This window comes from Chiloscyllium plagiosum, chromosome 8 (assembly GCF_004010195.1).
Source record: "Chiloscyllium plagiosum isolate BGI_BamShark_2017 chromosome 8, ASM401019v2, whole genome shotgun sequence".
NCBI lineage: Eukaryota > Metazoa > Chordata > Chondrichthyes > Orectolobiformes > Hemiscylliidae > Chiloscyllium > Chiloscyllium plagiosum.
The window spans coordinates 104,779,840-104,802,795 of NC_057717.1; the positions used below are offsets into that span (position 1 = coordinate 104,779,840).

Sequence of the window (22,956 nt, forward strand, 5' to 3'; positions counted from 1 at the left end):
AGGTTTTTGAGGCATGACCTACCCTTCACAAAACCATGTTGTCTATACCTAAATCAACTTATTCCTTTCTAGATGATTATAAATCCTATCTCTTATAACTCTTTCCAACACTTTACCCACAACCAAAGTAAGGCTCTCTGGTCTACAATTACCAGCGTTGTCTCGACTCCGCTTCTTGAACAAGGGGACAATATTTGCTATCCTCCAGTTTTCTGGCACTGTTCCTGTAGATGGTGATTACATAAAGATCAAAGCCAAAGGCTTTACAATCTCCTCCTTAGCTTCCCAGAGATAGTCTTTTCTTAGAGATATTTCTTTTCTAGTGCAAACAGGGAATTGATTAGCAACCAAGCGAATTCTCTGTATAAAGACATCTCTATTGAACACAGTCCTATTAACTACTGGAATCTATAATCTGTAACATTATTTGTAAACCTGTGCAGATCTACTGAGAGGGGAAGATAGAGAAAGTGTGTGTGTGTGTACGTGGGCCTGTGCTTGTGTGTGAGCAAGTCTGTAAAATGTTGGGAGACCTCATACGGAGAGTCAAAAGTGTGGAGGATGCTCAGTCTTTACCCAAGTTAAAGAGAAAGACACAGATAGGCAAAGTGACACAGTCATACAGCTGTACAGCACGGAAACACACCTTTTGGTCAAACTCATCCATATTCAAAATTAATCAAGTCTTGTTTGACAGCATTTGACCAATATTTCTCTAAACCCTTCCTCTTCATATACCCATCCAGATGTCTTTTAAATGCTGTAATTGTACCAGCTGCTACCACTTTCTCTTGCAGCTCATTCTGTACATGCATCATTCTCTGCATGAAAAAGTTGCCCCTTAGGTCCCTTTTAAATCCTGTGGTTCTGGATTTCAAGTCTACTAACATTACCACTATGCCACTGCCTCCCCATAGCTGAGAGGGTATAGGGGAGATCAATTACACCCCGTTTAGAGGTGACATTCTTTAGTATTGATAGTTGGTTGGAGAAGTGTGGCAGTAACACAGCAAGGGGCAATAATGCCAAAACACAAATGGTTAAAAGCTGAATGGAGAGACAGAAAATCAAAGTTTGGAAATCTGCTTACTGACCTTCATCATTAGCACCACGGTATTCAGTGCAATCATAGCCATAATGGTGTACTCAAATGGGGGTGACACCACAAATTGCCACATTTTGTATTGAAAGGTTTGTTTGTTCTGTGGCATATGACGCGTCAAGGGCTTGGCACTGATAGCAAAGTCAATGCATGCTCTCTGCAAGAGACAAGATTATAAAGGTCAATTCAACAAAACAAACTCAAAATTGAATACATAAAAACAAAATACTTATTTTCTCTCTGAGCCATTATTCTCATCAACCATACAGATTAGTTGCTATCCCCACTGCAATCTCTACTGTGCTCTCTATGAACAATTCTGTACATTTTTTCTGCTAACAAGGATCTGAATTGGGATTGTCCTAAATTTATCAAAGTAAGAACTTTACATGAGCAACATACATACAATCATACAAATTAGGAGCATAAATACTCCATTCAGCCCCATAAGCATGCATCACCATTCAACAAAGTCACGGCTGACCCGCTTATGTTTTGACTTCCATATTCCCAGCTATCACACTCCTATTCTCATCTTTAAATCATTGTTTAGCAATAATCTACCTCTGCTGCAGAAATTATCAATGACTCCTCCCCAAATGCCTTCTGATAGAGATTTCCAAAGTCATACAATTCTCTGAAAGAAACAAATTCTCTTCATCTCTAACCTAAAAGGATGACTCAGAATTTTTAAAGTGCCCCAAGTTCTTGTCTCACCCACAAGACGAAGCATCATTTTTACATTCACCTTGACAAGATTTTTCAGGATCTTATACTCTTAAATCAAGTCACTCCTCATTCTTCTAAACTCCAGTGAAAACAAGTCTAATCTAACTTTTCCTCAAAAAATAACTTGCTTATTCCAGGCAACAATCTAGTAAACTTCTTCTGAACTACCTGCAATGCATTTACATCTTTCCAAACTGCACAAGTTATTTGAGACCTTTTCTGACCAATGCCCTACAGAACTGAAGCAAATCATTCTTATTTTTAAGTTCAATTCTTTCATAATAATAGTGAGCATTCCATTAGGCCTCTGAATTATTTGTGTGCATGCATACCAACTTTTAGTGATTCATGCAGTTGAACACTTAGGTCTCTTTGCATTTTGGAATTCTCCAGTCTTTCTTCATTCAAGAAATACTCTATTTTTTATTCTTCCTGCCAAAGTGAACAACTTCATATTTTCCCATGTTATCCTCCATCTGCCACATTGTTGTCCATTCATTCAATCTACTTTTATTGTTTTGCAACTTCCTTATGTACTCAACAACAGAACTATCTATCTTTGTGCCATCTGAAAATTTAGTCACAATGTCCTTGCTCCCCCTTAACTAAGTTATTGATATAAAATGTATAAAAAGAAGGCACCAGACTCCCACAGGACTCTTCTTGTCACAACCAATCAATTAGAGAAAAGTTCACTTAAGTATAATCTATATTTTTAACAGTCAACTAACCTTTTACCTATGTTAGTATGTTACCTACCCACTGCACCATAAGCTCCAATGTAGTGCAATATGTGGCATATTCTAAAATGCCTTCTGGAAATCCAAATTTAGTATGTATACAAGCATCCCATTATCGACAGCCCATGTTATTCTTTCAAGAACTCAAATACATTTGTCAGGCGTGATGACCCTTTCACAAAACCATGCTGACTCTTCCCGATTATCTAAATGCAACAAATCAGCTACTTGGAATCAACTAAGACTACATATATCTTTGTAACACATGCTACCAAAAACAATAGCAACGTAATCTGATATTTATTAGAAGTCACATTTATCTGTGTTACCCATCTTCCATTTCATTGACATTTTAAAGAATATGAAGGGAACTGACAAGCTTGGCATGGAACAACTTGTTAATTGTGGTGAGGAGTTCAAATATCAGAGTACACAATGTAAAGATCGGGAAATTTACTTGCATTAACATTCCTCCATTTGATAAACAAAAACAATTAATCTGAAACAAAAGGTGCTTCATGTTTTACAGAAGGACATAGGGACATGGAATACACAACTAAATAAATTATTGAAACTGAAGTATACTGGAAATTAAGAAATGGTGTCCATGAAAAATAGTAAGGAACAGCACAAATGGAATTGCAATTTATTAAGTGGAGCAGGCTGATTGAACCCCAATGACCAACTCCTAATTCAAAACTATCTTATGTGCATTACATACAAATTTAACTCCAAGAGGCACAAGAACAGTTCTGATGTAAAACAGCAGCCAGCAACTTAACCCAACTTCAATAATTAACACAAACATTACTGTGTCTACAATCAAGGGCTGGCTGAGATGCTGTGGAGAAAGTCAATCTCAGGCTTCAGATTGAATTGAATCCTTTAATATCATCTGTATTTCATACACAAAACATAGACCAAAATAAAAGTTGCCACTTCAAATGAAATTCCATTATCTCTCACATAATCTTCAACTACATTCCAATATTTTAGCATATTTCCTTGTGGAGGTTGGGGGGGTGGGGGTGGGGAGGAGAAAGAGTAAGTTTACATTGAGCAAATGTTTGAGTTTAGTGCAGTGCCCCAATGTCACAATCACCTTCTACCTTTGCCCACCAATCGGCATCCCACCTACCTTTCCCCTAGCCCCACACCCCTCACCCTATTTATTTCTCAGCCCCCTTCCCCCTCCCAAGTCCTGATGATGGGTTATGCCCAAAATGCTGACTCTCTTGCTCCTCAGATTATTTTGAGAGTACTTGAGTATAAAAGCAGGGACAAAATTCTGAGGCTCTATTAGGCTCTGGTCAGACCACATTTGGAATATTGTGCGCAGATTTGGGCCCCATACCTCAGGAAGGATGTACTAGCCCTGGACCATGTTCAGAGAAGGTTCATGAGACTAGTCCCAGGAATGAAAAGCTTAATATATGAGGTATGTTTGAGGATTCTGGCTTTATACTTTAGAAGGATGAGGGGGATCTAATTGAAACTTACAGAATATTGAATGACATGGACAGAGTAGATGTAGGGAAGATGTTTCCATTGGTAGGAGAGACTAGGATCTGAGGGCATAGCCTGACAGTAAAGGGAAGACCTTTTAGAATGGAGATAAGGAGAAACCTCTTCAGCCAGAGAATGGTGAACCTATGGAATTCATTGCCACATAAGGCTGTGAAGGCCAAGCCATTGAGTATATTTAGGACTGAGATTGATAGGTTCTTGATTATCAAAGGGAATCAAAGGTTATAGGGAGAAAGTGGGAGAATGGGGTTGAGAAACTTATCAGAGCTGAAAATGTGTTGCTGGAAAAGTGCAGCAGGTCAGACAGCATCCAAGGAGCAGGAGAATCGACGTTTCGGGAATGAGCCCTTCTTCAGGAATGAGGAAAGTACTTTGATCTGATCTCCAGCATCTGCAGTCCTCACTTTCTCCTCCTTGAGAAACTTATCAGCCATGATTGAATGGCGAAGCAGACTTGATGGGCTGAATGGTATAATTTCTGCTCCTATGTCTTATGGTTAGCAGCAAGAATTTCCAAATTAGGAACTGAGTATGTTCGGTGCAAATTAAAGATCCTTTCACCATACCCCAATAATGACAGCAGAAGCTGTACTACTCAGTTTGGGATTTCTTTCTTTCTCTGTTACAATGTCCACCATTTGTAAGGGAACATTAGTCATTTTTTGTCTCACATAATTAATTCCTGACCACGCATTAGTTGGCTTAGTTTGCCATTTGACCTACAACACAAACCTCATTTTTTTCCAGACTGTAGTCCTCCATCATTTTATCCCCCTGTTCTTGGAAAGTGATGATGATCAAGGCCACAAAGATGTTAACAAAGAAGAAAGGGAAGACAACAAAGTAGACAACATAAAAAATAGACATCTCCATCCTATAGCCAGGGCTGGGTCCTTGATTCTCATAGGTAGCATCTACTGAATGTTTCAGTACGCTGTGAAAGAAAAACAAAAACTCATCATCAGAAGTAGAACTAAGCAGGTGCTTTTTACTCTCCATTTATATAATCATGCACTGTCCTGAGATTAACTGAGGAAGTTGTAACCTACTACTTCAATATGGAACATTCCATTGAACTGTAGAAAGTGATTTGGATTAGACTTTCTCAGAGCTGGATAGAGAAGATAGAGAGAAACTGTTCCCACTCATAAAAGGAACAAGAACGAGAGGACATAGATTTAAAGAGATCTGCAAAACAAGCAAGGGTAAAGTGAGGGAAAAGCTATTTATGCAATGAGTACTTTGGGTATGGAATGCACTGCCCGGAAATGTGGAGGAGACAGGTTCAATTGAAACACTCCTGAGGGCATTCGATAATTATTTAGATAAAATAATGTATAAGGGTCTGTGGAAAAAGCAGGAGATTTGCACTAGGTAGTGATGCTCTTTTAACAAGTTGGTGCAAGCACAATGGGCCAAACGGCCTTCTTCTGTGATGTAACAACTCTGGGTGTACTTTTGCTCGCTGAGCTGGAAGGTTCATTTTCAGATATTTCACCACCATACTAGGTAACATCATCAGTGTGCCTCTGGTTGAATCAGTGGTGGCATGGCTGGCTTTCTATTTATGCATTTAGGTTTCTTTGGGCTGGTGATGTCATTTCTTGTGGTGGCATCATTTCCTGCAGTGATGTCATTTCCTGTTCTTGGAATTACATCACCAACCCAAAGAAACCTAAACACATAACACAAAAAAAATCTAATAATCAACAAGATAATTAAATCCTAACTTTAAAACAGTCCACCCATGTATCTATGGTTACATTTCTTTTATTAGTTACACTTTTAGTATTGTCAAGTGGATTGCCAAGTTCAATTACCGATCTCCTGAGACTATCTGAAGCTGCATCTTGCCCCATTTGAACAACTTCTTTAAAAAAAAACCCTCCTGTTATGCAGTTCTAGTGCCAACAATATTAACATGGGAGATAAGTAAGATGAGCACCGCATTTAAAAGTTGTCCTATACCCTCATTCACAAAATAGTTCTAAAGATATCACTTTGTTATCAGGTAATTGGTGCCTTTCTCAGGCCACTGATTTGAACTCTACCAGTTTTGTATAAACATAAAGATGAGAAAACATCCAGAATTACTAGTAAGACTGATTTGTACCAATAGAAGGTCCTAAATAGATATTTCGGCCTTCAGAACCAGTTGGTTGACTGGGTCATTTTGGGCTACCCGACATTAGAGAATACTATCATATACTCTGTACATTTCTCTTTTAAGGTCTAACAATAGATTTTAAAATCCAACCTGCAGGAATGTAGTAACTTGTAGCTAAAGGTTCCGTTAAAGTCTCAAGCTGAAATCACATTACTGCTACCATGGCACACCAGAGTGCTGCTATTGAACTATGTTTCCCAGTTAGTTTTCTTTCACCCATGAAACCATTGTTATTTTGTTTGTCTGTGTCTGTGTATGTAGAGGTTTAACAGTCAGGTAAATTCTGGACTTTGTGTGTTTTGATTAAATCATTAATTTTTGTAGCAACTCCAGGAGTAGTGAGTTGTGACACAGTTTGGATAAATGTCCACATGCGCATTTCTGCACTACAAATGTCTACTGTTATTCACTAATCAAGGCAATAGTAAAATACTTAGTGAGTAAACAACTCTGCTTTCTATTTCATCATTTTACCAAACAAATGCACAGTCAGGTCACAAGTGTACGCTGTTCACATGTGTATTACCTGTTCAATGATGGCCCATATTCAGATTCATATATAATGCATAACGTACTAGACAATTTTGATGTAGACAATATGTAGGTTGGTTATTTGATTATATGGAACATCATATTCGATCCTAATACCTTTTTCCTCTCTCATATACATACACTAGAAACACTAGATTTTAATGAAATTTCATAAAATGTTAAACTGATAGGTAAAATAAACAAAAGGTTGACTGTAGTAGTGTTTAACAATAAAACATACTCTGGCCAGCCCTCTCCAGTTGACACAGTGAAGAGAGTCAGTAGAGCCCAGAGCACATTATCGTAATGGAACTCATATCGTTTCCACTCCCGCTTCTGTGCCTTAATATCGCTTTCCTTCATGTAGACCAAGTATTGTCCTCTGAAACAGAAAAGGGAAAAGAAAATTAAAACATAGATTTGTATTTGTATATCTCCTTAAAAATCTCAGAAAAAAATTCAAAGCATTTCAAAAACAAAAATTACTTTGGAATGCCGTTAGCAATGTTACATAGGTTAATGCCACGCAGCACCAGATACCTGGTTTCAATTCCACTTTTGGGCCACTGTCTATGTGGAGTTTATACATTCTCTCAAACACTACACTAATTTCTAAGCTTAGATTTGGGTTTAAGTCTGGAATATAGGATAGTCACACAACCTTCTGAGTCAGACAAGTGTGCACCAACTGAGCCAAGCTGACCTCAGATAAAAGTACTTGCAAAACTTCATTTATCTCCTCCCGGTTGTGTGAAACTTTCCTTCCTGTCTTCTCCAATTGTCTTCAGGCAGTCATGCAAAGGCAAATTACTGCAGATGTTGAAGATGTGAAATAATATAACTTGCTAAAAATGTTCAGTATGCAATAGCAGCATCCAAATAGGGGGTGCATTAAATGGTGGAATATTTCCACATTTTGAGTGACAATGGTGAGAAACTTGTGAAATTATAGTGAGAATGAAAACGTTCAGATTCCCAAAGGAGAAAACAAATTGAATTTTCCACTTAAGGTTCAAGTGGGGTGTTCTGATTCTCACTAATGAGCTGCAACACTTTATTTTTATTAATTTGTGTTTCCTCATTTGCCCTCCTTCATCAAGAAACTAGAAGACACTAACTGCTGATATGCAAGTTAGAGAAATTACCTGATGCCATAGCTCACCACTTGATTCTCTGGACCTTCATCTAGCTCCACCATCACCACTACTTCCCTGTATGCTCTGTGGACACTGTGATCTTTTATCCTTCCTCCATCCAAGGGACATCACCAAATCACTAGTATCGCCATATCATCATCATGGTTGATCTCACAACAACTCACATACCTCTTCAGCCTTTCAGGACATCACTTTGGAGCTCAGTGACAATTATGCCTTGCATGCTTCTGCCAGGTTGCTTTGTGCACATGGACATGCACACCTTATGTATCAATACAGGACGCATCTAATGATTATTAGCTTACCTTCTTCGCACTCACTACCTTTGCACTGACTTGGATGCTTTCAGATTCTCTGGCTTGCATTGATTTTTTTGTACACAGGCTCCTCAGCCATGACTAACAGGTTGCCAGCCTTTCTGGCTAGCATTGCTGTTTAACAGAAGCAGGGACACGTAGTTTGTCATGTTTCAGAACACTGAACAGTCAATGAGGAATATGATGATGGACAGGGGTGGAGGTAGGGTGCAGGTGGGGTGCGATGGTGGAGGGGTTGGAAGGGTTGAAGAATTATCACTACTCTCAGGCAGAGCCTACAGCTCATGAGGATGCAAACTCAAAATCTTGCTATGTTTGTACCCAACTTACCTGTACAATTACAAGACAAAAACACATTTTTACATCTAATTCTATGCATGCAATTATATCATCTGAGATGTTCAAGGGTGACTTTTGTTTTGCAAGAGGGTACTGTTACAAGACAAGTGTGACACCACTTAACTCGGCAAAAGCAGGAACAGGATCCCGTGGTGACGGCAATAGCAGGAATAGTGTCCCGTGGTGATGGCAATAGCAGGAACTGGGTCCTGTGGTGACGGCAATAGCAGGAACTGGGTCCTGTGGTGACGGCAATAGCAGGAGCAAGGTCCCGTGGTGGCGGCAAAAGCAGGAACAGGGTCGCGTGGTGATGGCGGCAATAGCAGGAACAGGGTCCCGTAGCAGTGGCAATAGTAGGAACAGGGTCCCCGTAATGGCAGCAATAGCAAGAAGAGGGTTCCCGTGATGGCAGCAATAGCAGGAACAGGGTTCCCGTGATGGTAGCAATAGCAGGAAGAAGGTTCCCGTGGTGGTGGCAGTAGCAGGATCAGGGTTCTAATGGTGGCAGCAATAGCAGGAGAGGGTTCCCGTGGTGACCCAGTTCCTGCCTCTGCTGCCAGCCCAGTCTGCCTGCTCTTGCTGTGCTTTTATTTAAAATTAATAAGGTTTTTATGGGACCTTGCGCTCTTGTTTGGATAATCCAAAATTTGGATAATTGATGTTTGGATAACCAAGGTTTTTCTGTACATTAATGGAAGTGAGGTTGAGAGGGTGGAGAGTATCCTCGGAGTGATGATTACTGACAACCTGTCCTAGACTTACCAGGCAGATACAACAATCAAGGAGGCACAACCTCGCCTCTTCTTCCTTCGGCAGCTCAGCAAATTCCACACATCTATGAAGACCCTTGCCAACTTCTACAGATGCGCCATTGAAAGCATACTGCCCAGGTGCAGATCAGCCTGGTACAGCAACTGCTCTGCTCAGGACCGTAAGAAACTACAGAAGTTGGTGTGCACAGCCCAGACCATCACAGAAGCCAACCTTCCAATCCATGGACTCCATTTACACGGTTTCCAGCTGCAGAAAGGCTGCCAACATCATCAAAGACCCATCGCACCCTGGTAATGATCTCCTACAACCTCTTCCATCAGGCAGAAGATACAGAAGCCTGAACACATGCACCAGCAGATTGATGAATGCACTCTAGTCTCAAGTAATGCTGATCTTGTTAACGTTGATCTCGCTTAGCGCACACCCTGTGCAGTGTAACCCTATGCCCCTGTCTAAGTCTTTTTACAACCTCTGATCTGTACATCCTTGTTTACTATGATCTGCCTTTACTGCTCATAAACAAAGCTTTTCACCGTACTTCGGTGCAATGAGAATAAATCAGTGAGTTGGCCTTCATAGCCTTCTATGAATTCCAGAGATTCACTACCCTCTGAATGAAGAACTTTCTCTCCATCTCAGCCTGCAGTGGTCTACATGTACCCTGAGACTGCGAGTAACCCCTTGTTTGAATCACCCCCATGCCCCAGCCAGTGGAAACATCACTTTTGTACACAGTCTGTCTAGCTCTGTCAAGATTTTTAACATTTCAATGTGATCCCTCTCTTTCTTCTAAACTCCAGTCACATGTGATCCAATCTCTCCTCAAATGATCAACCTCGTCAAGGGCAACTAGGGACCGGCAATGAATGCTGGCCTGCCAGCAATGCACACCTCCCAAAAATTATTAATTTTTTTTTAAAAAACTGTGACCATAGGATTCAATCTGATTGGCCTTCACTGCCCTTCCTCTGCGGCAAATATATATTTTCTTCAATAAGGAGATCAAAACTGCAGATTGTATGATTGAAACAAGGTCAGCCAGATGGAGCTCAGAATATAAGATCCCTAATTGGGGATGTTAATCTGGTTCAATCAGGGAGCTCTGGCTGACGGGTAAGAACAGGAGTATCAGGGATTCTGTTCACTCTGAGGGAGCTGGATCAGTCATTGAATCTGCATATGTAAATAAAGGATGACTTGGTGACAGGAAACTAGCTCGGTGCTGTTATTTCAGTGATGACAAGAAAACAGCATGAGCAAGAAGAAATTTCACTCACAACAGTCATCTTTGAGCTGGGGTGAGCATTTCTAGCATCATTATTTGATTAGATTAGATTACTTACAGTGTGGAAACAGGCCCTTCAGCCCAACAAGTCCACACCGACCCGCCAAAGCGCAACCCACCCAGACCCATTCCCCTACATTTACCCCTTCATCTAACACTATGGGCAATTTATCATGGCCAATTCACCCTAACCTGCATATTTTTGGGTTGTGGGAGGAAACCGGAGCACCCGGAGGAAACTCACGCAGACACGGGGAGAATGTGCAAACTCCACACAGTCAGTCACCTGAGGCGGGAATTGAACCCGGGTCTCTTGCGTTGTGAGGCAGCAGTGCTAACCACTGTGCCAATGAGCCACTGTGCCATTGTTAATCAATGAGCTTAACTCATTCAATCCTGCTGTTGAAGACTGGGCTGAGTATGTGGAAAGAATGCATTATTTTTTCGGGCGAATGATATTGCAGTTGATGAAAAATAACAAGTAATTCTCCTAACAACTTTTAGACCCACAGCTTTTTCAGTTACTAGGAGCCTAACTTTCCCTGAGGCACTAGATACTAAAATCTTTCAAAAGTTGATGGATTTACTCAGCAATTTGAGAACCAGAGAAATCTGTATCGGAATTTTTGATGAGGTTTAAGCAACTGGCAGAGGCATCTGACTTTGGTTTAACCCTTAATGAAATGCTGGGAAAATGTTTCATAATGGGATTAATAACGTAACCATGCAGTAGTGCCTACTAGTTGAATCCCAATTGGACTTCAAACAGGCACTAAACTGACTTTATCAGAACAAAATGTGGCAATTGGAACATATGATTTACAAATATTCCAATGGAAGTGGACACCCTCACCAGCCCAAATGAGCTTGGGAGACACTATTTGAATTGCATAGCCTCGTTCAAGACATATCCTGAAAACAGATCATACAACAGCAAAACCCAAAACAAAGCCAAGCCTTGACCAAACGGTGAAAATGTTTTTCAGTATCCGGGCCAGCAAGCCATTGTAGTTGCTGCCAGTATATGGACACGAGACAGCAAAGGAGACCCACTAGACCTGAATTGTGGAAGAGAACTCAAAAGCCTGCATCTTGGAGAGTGCACACTCTGGAAAGTCCACCTACGTTTAGTTTGGAGCAGGTAAATTGCTTAGGAACATCCAGATCAGAATAATCAAATAATCAAAATCAATCAAAATAAACCTCTGGTTAAATGGTCACCTGGTTCTAATGGAGATCGATACCCACACACCCATTCCAGTGATCGCACAACTGGTCTTTAACAAAATTCACTCTGGACTCCAATCCTTACATTTGCATAAAACCTTGGCCAGACTGAGAACCTATACCAGTAGACCTTTACAAATTAAGGGTATAACTTTGGTTCTGGTCTCTTACAAGAAGCAGCTGGTTCAGTTACCATTGATTGTAGTAAAGGGCTCAAGCCCAAGCTTGATGGGATGAAATTGATTGAGAAAGATTCACCTAGATTGGCTCAACATCTTTTGATTCAAAATTAGTTGCCTGAGTGAAGTTTTCATTAAATACCCAGACGTTTTTCAGGAATATAAAGGGACTATCAAAGGAGCCAAGGCCACCTTGCATGTTGGCCAGGAAGCAATTCCATGATTCTGCAAGACCTGCCCAGTGCCTTTTGCCTTATGAGCAAAAGTAGAGGCAAAAATCAGAAGACCCGAAAGCGAAGGAATCATTAAACCAGCCCAGTTTGTGGAACGTGCAGCACTGATTGTATCAATTGTGAAGCCCAATGAGTCAGTTTGCCTTTGTGGGCATTTTAAACAAATGGTAAACCACTTTGCCAGCTGGATAAATACCCAATCCCTTGCAGGGAGGAATTATATGCAAAGCTGATGGGGTAGCTGTTCTTTATGAAGCTGACATGAGACATGCCTTCATGCAATTTCAGTTATAGAATCCATACAGTGTAAAAACAGGCCCTTCTGCCCAACGAGTTCACACCAATCTTCTGAAGAGTAATTCACCCAGACCCATTCCTCTACCCTATTACTCTATATTTACCCCTGACCAATGAACCTAACTTACACATCCCTGAACACTATGGGCAATTTAGCATGACAAATCCACTTAACCTGTATATCTTTGGACTGTGGGAGGAAACCAGAGCACCCGGAGGAAACCCACGCAAGCACAAGGAGAATGTGCAAACTCCACACAGACAGCTGATTCCCTGAGGCTGGAATTGAACCTGGGTCCCTGGTGCTGTGAGGCAGCAGTGCTAACATCTGAGCCACTATGCCATTCCAATTAGATGAGAATTCCCAGAAGTATGCTATATTTAATACCCATATGTACCAATATATGAGACAGCCTGTTGGGGTATCATCAGCCTGTGCAGTTTTTCAGTTGATGATGGAGAATAGCACACATGGGATCTTCCTCTCTGTCATGCATTGAAGATACCTCAGAATGCGAGATGGTCTCAGAGGGTGTTGCCACCTCGCACCTTTGCCGCCTGAAGAGGAGAATGAATTTCTTCCAAGACACTCTCAGCGCAAGAGGCAAGCTGTGCGTCACATACCACTTATATCAGAGGCAGAGTTGGAGGAATCTGACCCAATGCTAAAAGGTCCCAGGAGGAGATACAAAAAAAAAGGAACTGGCCTACGTCCTCATACTCAGAGTGGGAGGAATGTAGTGATTGCAACAAGTTCAGCTAGATGGAACTCATAGAATACGAGTTTCCTGATTGGGGCTGTTAACTTGTCCTATCAGGGAGGCCTTAATTACAGATAGGAACAGGAGTGTTTGGGGTCGTTAGGGCCAACTGCCTGCCCCTCTTCCGCGGTTATGTTAGAGCCCGGGTGTCCTTGGAGAAGGAGCACGCGGTGTCCACCAACACCCTGGAGTTGTTCAGGGAGAGGTGGGTGCCACAGGGAGTGGAGTGCATCATTTCCCCCTCCAACTCTATTTTGATTTAATCCCTGCCCTCCCCTTCACTGTTTGATCACACAGCATTGCCCTTTGATGTGAAGGGCACTGCTTGTCACTGGCCACTCGGGTGTTTCTTTTCTTCCTGGTGGTGGAAACTGAATAAAGATTTGTGCACCTTGTGTCTTTCACTGTGTCTCACATCTGCACACACACAACATGGGTGCTGGGGAATTAATAAGGACTACCGCAGTTATGCGGTAGTGTGGGGGTAATTAAAAATAAGAAAAATAAAAAAAATAAACAGGAATGTCAGAGCTTCTGTTCACTAAAAAATAAGAAAAAAAAGAAACTAAAAGGAACAGGAGTGTCTTTGATTTAATCCCTGCCCCTTCCCTTCACTTCTTGATCACGCAGCATTGCCCTCTGAGAAGGGCACTGCTTGTCACTGGCCACTCAGGTGTTTCCTTTCTTCCTGGTGGTGGAATATAAATAACAATTTACACACCTGTTGTTTTTCACTGTGTCCATCACCTGCACACACATGACATGGGTGCTGGGGTAAAATAAGCACTACTGCTGTCAGGCGGTAGTGTGAGGGAAAATAAAAAAGAAACATAAGAACAGGAGTGTCAGACATCCTGGTCATTCTGAGAGCTCGCTCTTTGGGAGCTGAATCAGTGTCAAGGACTGTCTAAGTATAAAGAAAGGGAGACTTGGAGACAGGATACAGGCCTCTGCGGAGTTATTTCAGACACAAAATTCCAGGTATGGTCTCAACAAGATCCTATATATTTGCAGTAAAATTTCCTTGCTCATGTACTCAAATCATCTTGTAGTGAAAGCCACCATACGATTACCTTCCTAACTGCTTGCAGCACCTGCATGCTTCCTTTCAGTGACCAGTGTACGGGACACCAAGATCCCTTTATACATCAACATTTCCTAAGCTGTTTCCATTTAAATAATACTCTGCCGTCCTGCATCGCTGTCCAAACTTCACAGTTATCCATGTTATACTGCATTTGCCCATTCACTCAATTCACCCAGATGACTCTTTAATTCTCATCACTTACAATACCATCTAATTTTGTATCACCAATATACTTGGAAACATAACATTTGATTCCTTCACCCAAATTGTTGGTACATATTGTAAGTAGCTGGGGTTCAAGCCCTAAATCCTGTGTCCAACCCCATTGTCACTGTGTTCCACTCTGAAAACGACTTCACTTATTCCTATTTTTCTTTCCAAAACCTCAGTCCATACCAATATGCTGCCACTAATTCCACTGGCTTTGATTTTGGACATTAATCTCTAAAGTTGAATTTGACCAGAGGCTTTCTGAAAATCCAAATTTGTAATATTCTGTGGTTCTTGATTATTCTACTTGCGGAACGTTTCAGAGAACACCTCTGGGACACCAGGACCAACCAACCCAACCACCCCGTGGCTCAACACTTCAACTCCCCCTCCCACTCCACCAAGGACATGCAGGTCCTTGGACTCCTCCATCGCCAGACCATAGCAACACGACGGCTGGAGGAAGAGCGCCTCATCTTCTGCCTAGGAACCCTCCAACCACAAGGGATGAACTCAGATTTCTCCAGTTTCCTCATTTCCCCTCCCCCACTTTGTCTCAGTCCCAACCCTCGAACTCAGCCTTCCTAACCTGCAATCTTCTTCCTGACCTCTCTGACCCACCCCCACTCCTGCCTATCACCCTCACCTTAACCTCCTTCCACCTATCGCATTTCCAACGCCCCTCCCCCAAGTCCCTCCTCCCTACCTTTTATCTTAGCCTGCTTGGCACACTTTCCTCATTCCTGATGAAGGGCTCATGCCCGAAACATCGATTCTCCTGCTCCTTGGATGCTGTCTGACCTGCTGCGCTTTTCCAGCAACACATTTTCAGCTCTGATCTCCAGCATCTGCAGTCCTCACTTTCTCCTACATCATCACTAGGCTGTGTCATCTGTGCTCGGAAGGAATTCCTGTGCTTATCAAGATCACAGCTGTCCTTAAGATTTACGCCAGCAGTCTGTTCCAAGGAGCTAATGGGGACTTGTGTGGAATTTCCCAATCCTTGGCCCACAAATGCATCTGGAAAGTACAGATGCCATTTTCTGCAGATTACATCAGTTCATTTCCTTCCCATTTGATAAGAACAGTCAATCATCTTGGACAGTGGGTTTCTCCCTTATCGCTGCCTCCCTGCAGGTGCAGGTACTTTAGACTGAATACACATTGCTATGACAGTGTCTATCAACAGCCTGCCAATTTCATCCAAGTCCAGCTCATCTGTGACCATCAATGCCAGATCCTGGGAGCTGCTATGATGCATATGTAATGGAGAACTTTCAGATTTCTGTGTCCTTCCATGGTTCTCGGGATGGCTGCTGGGAGACAAGAGGGTACCCCCTCCATACATGGCTGATAACACATTTACAAAATCATCAGGCTGTCAGAGATACAATGCTGCCTATGTTTCCACTGGGGCCATAGTGGAACAGATCAGAGGCCCCCCTTCTATTTGGTTTCTATGCCTGGACCACTTTGGCAGGGCCTTACAATATAACCCAGAAAGATTGTGTGGGCGGCATGGTGGCACAGTGGTTAGCACTGCTGCCTCACAGCGCCAGAGACCCGGGTTCAATTCCCGCCTCAGGCGACTGACTGTGTGGAGTTTGCACGTTCTCCCCGTGTCTGCATGGGTTTCCTCTGGGTGCTCCGGTTTCCTCCCACAGTCCAAAGATGTGCAGGTCAGGTAAATTGGCCATGCTAAATTGCCCGTAGTGTTAGGTAAGGGGTAAATGTAGGGGTATGGGTGGGTTGCGCTTCGGCGGGGCGGTGTGGACTTGTTGGGCTGAAGAGCCTGTTTCCACACTGTAATGTGATCTAATCACTGTGATAAAAGTACAGCACAGGAACCGGCCCTTCAGCCCACAATATTGGGACCAACATAATGCCAAATGAAATTAATCCTACCTGCGTGCTTTTGGTCCATATCCCTCCATTCTTTGCATATTCATGTGCTTATTTAAAAATCTCTTAAATACCTGTATCATATCAACCTCCACTATTATCCCGGCATTTCAGACTCCTACCATTCTGTGTAAAAAATGTCTCCTTTGAACTTTCCCCATCTCAAGATTCTGATCATCAACCTTATCTATGCACCTCATAATGTTATAGATTTCTATTAAGTCTCCCCTCAGCATCCACCACTCCAGAGAAAACAATCTGAGTTTTTCTAACTTCTCCTTTTAGCTCATTCCCTCTAATCCAGGCAGCATCCTGGTAAACCTCTTCTGCAGCTTTTCCAAAGCCTCCACGTCCTTTCTGTAATGTGGTGAGAGAATTTAATGCAATTCTCTAAGTGTGGCCTAACCAAAGTCTTATAAAGGTGCAATGTGACAGCCTGACTCTTGTACTCAATTCCCTGACCAATAAAGGCAAGCATACGTTTTATTTACCACCCTATCTACTTACGTGGCCATGTTCAGGGAGCTATGACCTTGAACCCCAAGACCCTTCTGTACATCAGGGTCAGGGTCCTGCCATTAACTGTCCTCTTTTCCATGACATTTGATCTCTCAAAGTGCAGCACCTCACACTTGCCGGGATTAAACTCCATCTGCCAATTTTGCGCCCATATCTGCAACTGATATATATCCTGCTGTACCCTTTGATAACCTTCTACACTATCCACAACTCCACTGATCTTTGTATTGTCTGCAAATGTACTATCTCACCCAGCTACTTTTTCATCTAAGTCATTTATATATATCACAAACAGTAGAGGTCCCAGCATGGATCCCTGCGGAATGTCACTTGTCATGGATCTCCAGCCTGAAATATACCCTTCCACCACTACCCTCTGTTTTCTATGGGCAAGCCAATTCTGAATCCACGTGGCCAAGTCACCATGGATCCCATGCATCTTAATCTTTTGGATGAGTCTACCATGAGGGACCTTGTCGAAAGCCTTACTGAAATGCATTTAAACGACATCCACTGGTCTATCCTCATTGATCAACTTTGTTGCCTCCTCGAAAAATTCAATCAATGAGTAAAACATGAACTGTCCTGCACAAAGCTATGCTGATTGTCCCTAATTAGGCCATGCTTTTTCAAATGTGTGTAAATTCTATCCCTAAAAATTCTCTCCAATAGCTTCCCAAACACCGATGTGAGACTCACAGGTCTATAGTATCCCAGATTTTCCCTATTGCCCTTCTTGAACAGAGGAACAACATTGGCCACTCGCCAGTCCTGTAGGACCTCTCCATTAGCTAACGAAGATACAAAGATCTTTGTCAAGGACCCAGCAATTTCCTGTCTTACCTCTCTTAGTAAGCTGGGGTAGATACCTTTGGCCCCGGAAAGTTATCCGCCTTAATGCTCTTCAAGAGATCCAACACTGCTTCTTTCTAGATCTCAAAATGCCTTGAAGTGTTAGTGCTCCACACAAGTCTCACTATCCTTCATATTCTTCTCCTGGGTGATACTGATGCAAACTATTAATTTAGGATCTCACCCACATCCTCTGTCTCCAAGCACAAGTTCCCTCCTTTATCGCTGAGTGGTCCTACTTCTCCCAGTTATCCTCTTGTTTTTAATGTATCTACAGAATGCCTTGGAATTATCTTTCACCCTACTTGCCAAGATCATTTCATGGCCCATTCTAGCTCTCGTAATTCCCTATTTGAATTCTTTCCTGCTTTCTTTATATTCCTCACCTACCCTGTTCGATTTCAGCTTCCTAAACCTTACATATAGGTAGCTCTCCTGTAACATGGTGTGTGTTCCCATGCAATGGCGTTGTATAGAAAATACAAGTAATAGCAATAGAAGTAAGAGGCCTCTGGGAAAAAGAGTTAGGGACTCTAGTTTAGCAAACCTGTCCATTTCTGGTCAGTCACAGAAATGCCAAGTTGTTACAAGCAAAATTTCCCAATGTATTATTGTATTCCCGGCTCCTTGTGCAGTGGAGTTTATCCAGAACCATTCCACACCCAAACACCCTCTCTTGTAAAGTGCTGAAGCTGCAGATAGCCAGCAACTGAGCCTTTGCTTAACAAAAGGCCTTGCTTATGCTCCATTACTCGATGCACCTTTTTACACCCCCTATCTCCTTCTCTCTTCCTGCTCCTCAGCCCCCACCCCCCAACTCAATGCATGATCCCAGAAGGCATTCCAGCAAAATATTCCAACGTTCGTTTTCCCTACCTTAGTTGCAGATAGAAGCAAAGAAATATACACACATACACACGCGCGCGACACAACAGCCAGCTGGTAATACAGGTGATGGAATTGCATAACAGCGATTGGTCTGCAATTCACGAATTGCGTTACTGCCAAATCACGTTTACAAAATGCGCATTATAGGAGAACTATCTAAACGCTTCTTTTTTCTTTTGACTAAATTTAAAACCTCCCTGGTTATCCAAGAGTCCTTTCCCTTGCCATCCTTGACCTTCCTCCTCACTTGAACATGCCGGTCTTGAACTCTCATCAACAGGTCTTTAAACAATTCCCATATGTCAAATGTGGACTTGCCTGATAACGACTCCTCCCAATTAACACTCCCTAGCTCCTGCCTAATACTGACATAATTTGCCTTCCCCCAATTTAGTACCTTCCCACAAAGTCCAGCCAACTAAACTAACAAAGAGCAGAGTCCGTCATGGATTAACGGCGATGAATAGATATTTAACAACCAGTAATCTTTCACAAAGCAAAAGGATTATGAAGAACACGTAAAGTAAGAACAAATCTTAATTTATATACATTTCAAAACATCAAGATGTTCCAAAACAATTCAAAGCCAACAAAGTATTTCTGAAATGATAACTGTAATGCAGGGAGATATGGCAACCAATTTGGACACAACAAAGTTTTAATCCATCTTTCAATATTATCCAAGTCCAGGGAGCAAAAGTAATTCTTCCCCTGGCAAACCATTAAAAATGTAATTGCTTAAACAATTAAATTACTGGAAATTTTAATTCTTGCTACATGGTGGACTCTATTACATCTCTTATCACCCTCCAATACACATCAGCCTCTACTCAAGATGTGGAATGGCAAGTGACTGATCTGGAGGTTTCTCCAACTTCCTGAAAGGTATAAAACAGCAGCTCAGAGGATGTTTTTATTTATTCACAGGGTACAGGTATTGCTAGTTAGGCCAGCATTTATTGCCCATCACTTGTAGCCCTTGAAAAATAAATCCTCTTCACATGTTTAATAGCTGTTGATCCTTCAATGTGTTCATGATTTGGAGATGCCGGTGTTTGACTGGGGTGTACAAAGTTAAAAATCACACAACACCAGGTTATAGTCCAACAGGTTTAATTGAAAGCACACTAGCTTTCGGAGCGCTGCTCCTTCATCAGGTGACCATCACCTGAAAGCTAGCGCTCCGAAAGCTAGTGTGCTTCTAATTAAACCTGTTGGACGATAACCTGGTGTTGTGTGATTTTTAACTTCAAAGTGTTGTTATTCAGGGTATAAGACACTGCACCCACTATTTTACAGCATGATATACTGGTGTTCTAATGCACTACACTAACAGCCATGTACCTGCAATCCCGCTCAAACTCTTTGGATTCATCAGTGCAGTAGAAAAATCTGCCCTTAAAGAGCTGCACAGCAACCACAGCAAAAATAAACATGAAGAGCATGTAAACGATCAGGATGTTGAGCACATTCTTCAAGGAGTTTACCACACAATCGAAAACAGCCTAGATGGAAATAGTAATCAAATGAGAAAAAGTCACAACATTTGTCAAAACTGACAAGAATTAAACATCATTATGTGTAACCATATTTTGTACAAGTTTAGCAAGATTTCCTATCAGCCTTTGTCTTTTTTACTTTTGAGATCTCACTAGAAGTACAAGTTTTCTCAACATGTTTATTATAAAATTTTACATGGCCATACAGTAGTTATTTCACATTCCTAACAATCCTGTAATGCTGTGTTTGTGTCCAAATAATGGAGGAAAGAAATTGTGTACTGAAGACAGTCCAATTGAATTTGCATTACCTTGAGCTTAGGCAGCCGTTTGATAGTTTTAAGGGGTCGTAGCACTCGAAGTACTCTCAGAGATTTGATGGTGTTCAGATCTTTCCCTTTGCTCCCACTAGCAATAAAATAAAAAAAATCATAAAATAAGACAATACTAGATTGGAACTTTGGGTAAATATGGTTGTTTATGTACAACTGTTCCTTTCTTAAACATTTAAAAACTCACCTTATTTCAGGAACATTACCAAACAGGATCTCATATTTATTAGAGTAAATATAGTCACCTCGAATGACGACCTCGGCAAACATATCAATTGTGCAACCTTTTCTCACTATTTTCAGGGTCAATTGTAATTTACAGTATTTTATCATTCTCTTTCTATTATTTTAATTGTGTTTCAGTGCAAAAATGAACTGATCTAAGAAAAGCAGGCAGCTTTAGATGTTTAAGTTTATTGAAAGACAATGATAGTCTCCATCAAAAGTAAGCCATTGCGTGTCAGTTGGCGACATGCTGCAATCTTTCAATTAGTTAAAGCACTGCTAAACACATTTCTCAAACTACTCACAGAACAAAACCTGACCACGATCATCAAATATCCTAAAATGTGAAAAAATGCAATAACTAAACCAGGATGGAAACATCTCATTCAACAACAGCAATAGTTTGTTTCATAAAGCTCCTGTGAAGCACATTGAACTGCTATCTAAGTATGAATAATTTTTGTTGTTATCTTATCCCAGTTAAGGGTACTGAATGTGTTTTGCAGTTATTTTCCATACTACTGTAAATCATTATTTGTCACACAATACGTAATACTGAAAATTATGTTGGAATGTTTGTACGTGGAGGTAAAAGCCTTGACATTCCAATTATATTTCACACCATAAAGCCAATAGTAAACATTTAGGAAATGGATTAGTCATTGGTACACACATTAATTACTGTGAATTATAAGTCCAGTTGTTCAATTGGGTATCTTGAATCTAAAAGGGTAGAAGATTCATGTCCTCCAAGAGTTTCTTTGTCAGTAATGTTAATTAAACCACAAAGAGAAAGTGAAACAATGTTTAAATACAAACTCTGAAACAGAAAAATTGGAAGACTAAGCCCTTTCTTTTGCATCTTGCTGATCTAAATGAGGCATGTCAATACTAGGAAATGAAACAACAATTTAAAACCTAATTAGTTTTATATTCATTAGTATGTCTCATCCCCAAGCTGAAAATAAGCCCCCTATTTTCCACAAGTGAGACATTTTTAATTTCTAGAACCAAATATCCACTGGTCTTTTTAAGTGAACTTGTCAACTTACATCCAGTTCAGGCCACCACATTTTTCAGGTTCAAGAAATGACTCATTGTTTGAATTCTAATGTTTCATTATAAGATAAAAATGAATGCAAAATGCCATAATGCTTTGCGTTAATGAACGTTTTCCTTTGTCTGATAGTGGGCATCAGTGGGCTCCACCCACAGGCTTGGGTTCTACCCTAAATGTCCTTGTATTGAGTGTATTGTTAAGGCTGTTTCAAAGGACAGTAAAGTGTTAGCCAATTTGCTGTAGGTCTGGAGTCAAATGTAGGGCAGATCAAGTAAAGACAACAGATTTCCATCCCAAAAGATCTTTTGTGAACTACATTGGTTTTTACAACAATTTATAGACTCATGATTACCATTACTGAGACTAGCCTTCAATCTCAGATTTTATTTAAATTTAATGATGAATTTAATACTTAAAACTGAATTGAAATTCTTTCAGCTATGGTATTAACCTAGGCCTCTAGATACAAATCCAGTGACATTGCTACTTTACCGCCATCTTTCTTAGTCTCACACCCTCTAAATTGAGAAGGGACACCAGTGTGAATTTAATAGTAATTTTATACAAACAACATGTGGGGGTACAGGGAAAAGGCAGAAGAACGGCACTAAGTTGTAACACTCATTGGATAGCAGTGCAGACACAATGGGCCGAACAATCTCCTCCTGCACAAAATGCTGTGGTGATTCTTCTGTAATACATTTGATACCTATTTCTTGTGGGAAATTTTTCTGGACTTGAGTCATTCAGATTTTTATGTAAATCAAGTACAGATACAGCCTGACCAATATTAACCATTAAACCATTAAACCTTCCTTCATTCATTCTTCTTAGGTCTAATTTGCTAAACATAGGGTTTCTACCAAATTGTGAGGTTCTTTTTAGCATAAATTTTATGTATTTCTATATATACACAATAATGTGTAACCCATAGCTGTGTACTGCTGAACTACTTGCAGCAAATTGACATTTTTGAAGACCTGGATATATCTAATCATCAGAAAGGTATTGTATTTC

The 22,956-nt window shown here is 41.0% G+C and overlaps 1 protein-coding gene across 1 annotated transcript in view; it reads right to left on the reverse strand.

Annotated features, from left to right (window-relative positions):
* The window catches only part of LOC122552384 (voltage-dependent P/Q-type calcium channel subunit alpha-1A-like), a 603,273-nt gene that overhangs the window by 125,690 nt on the left and 454,627 nt on the right, over positions 1-22,956 (reverse strand). The window contains exons 29-33 of the mRNA XM_043695134.1: positions 20,634-20,730; positions 20,168-20,328; positions 7,038-7,178; positions 4,831-5,032; positions 1,095-1,259 (exon numbers count right to left, since the gene is read on the reverse strand). Coding sequence (XP_043551069.1) covers positions 1,095-1,259; positions 4,831-5,032; positions 7,038-7,178; positions 20,168-20,328; positions 20,634-20,730 — 766 coding nt within the window. The remainder of the gene's footprint in view (positions 1-1,094; positions 1,260-4,830; positions 5,033-7,037; positions 7,179-20,167; positions 20,329-20,633; positions 20,731-22,956) is intronic.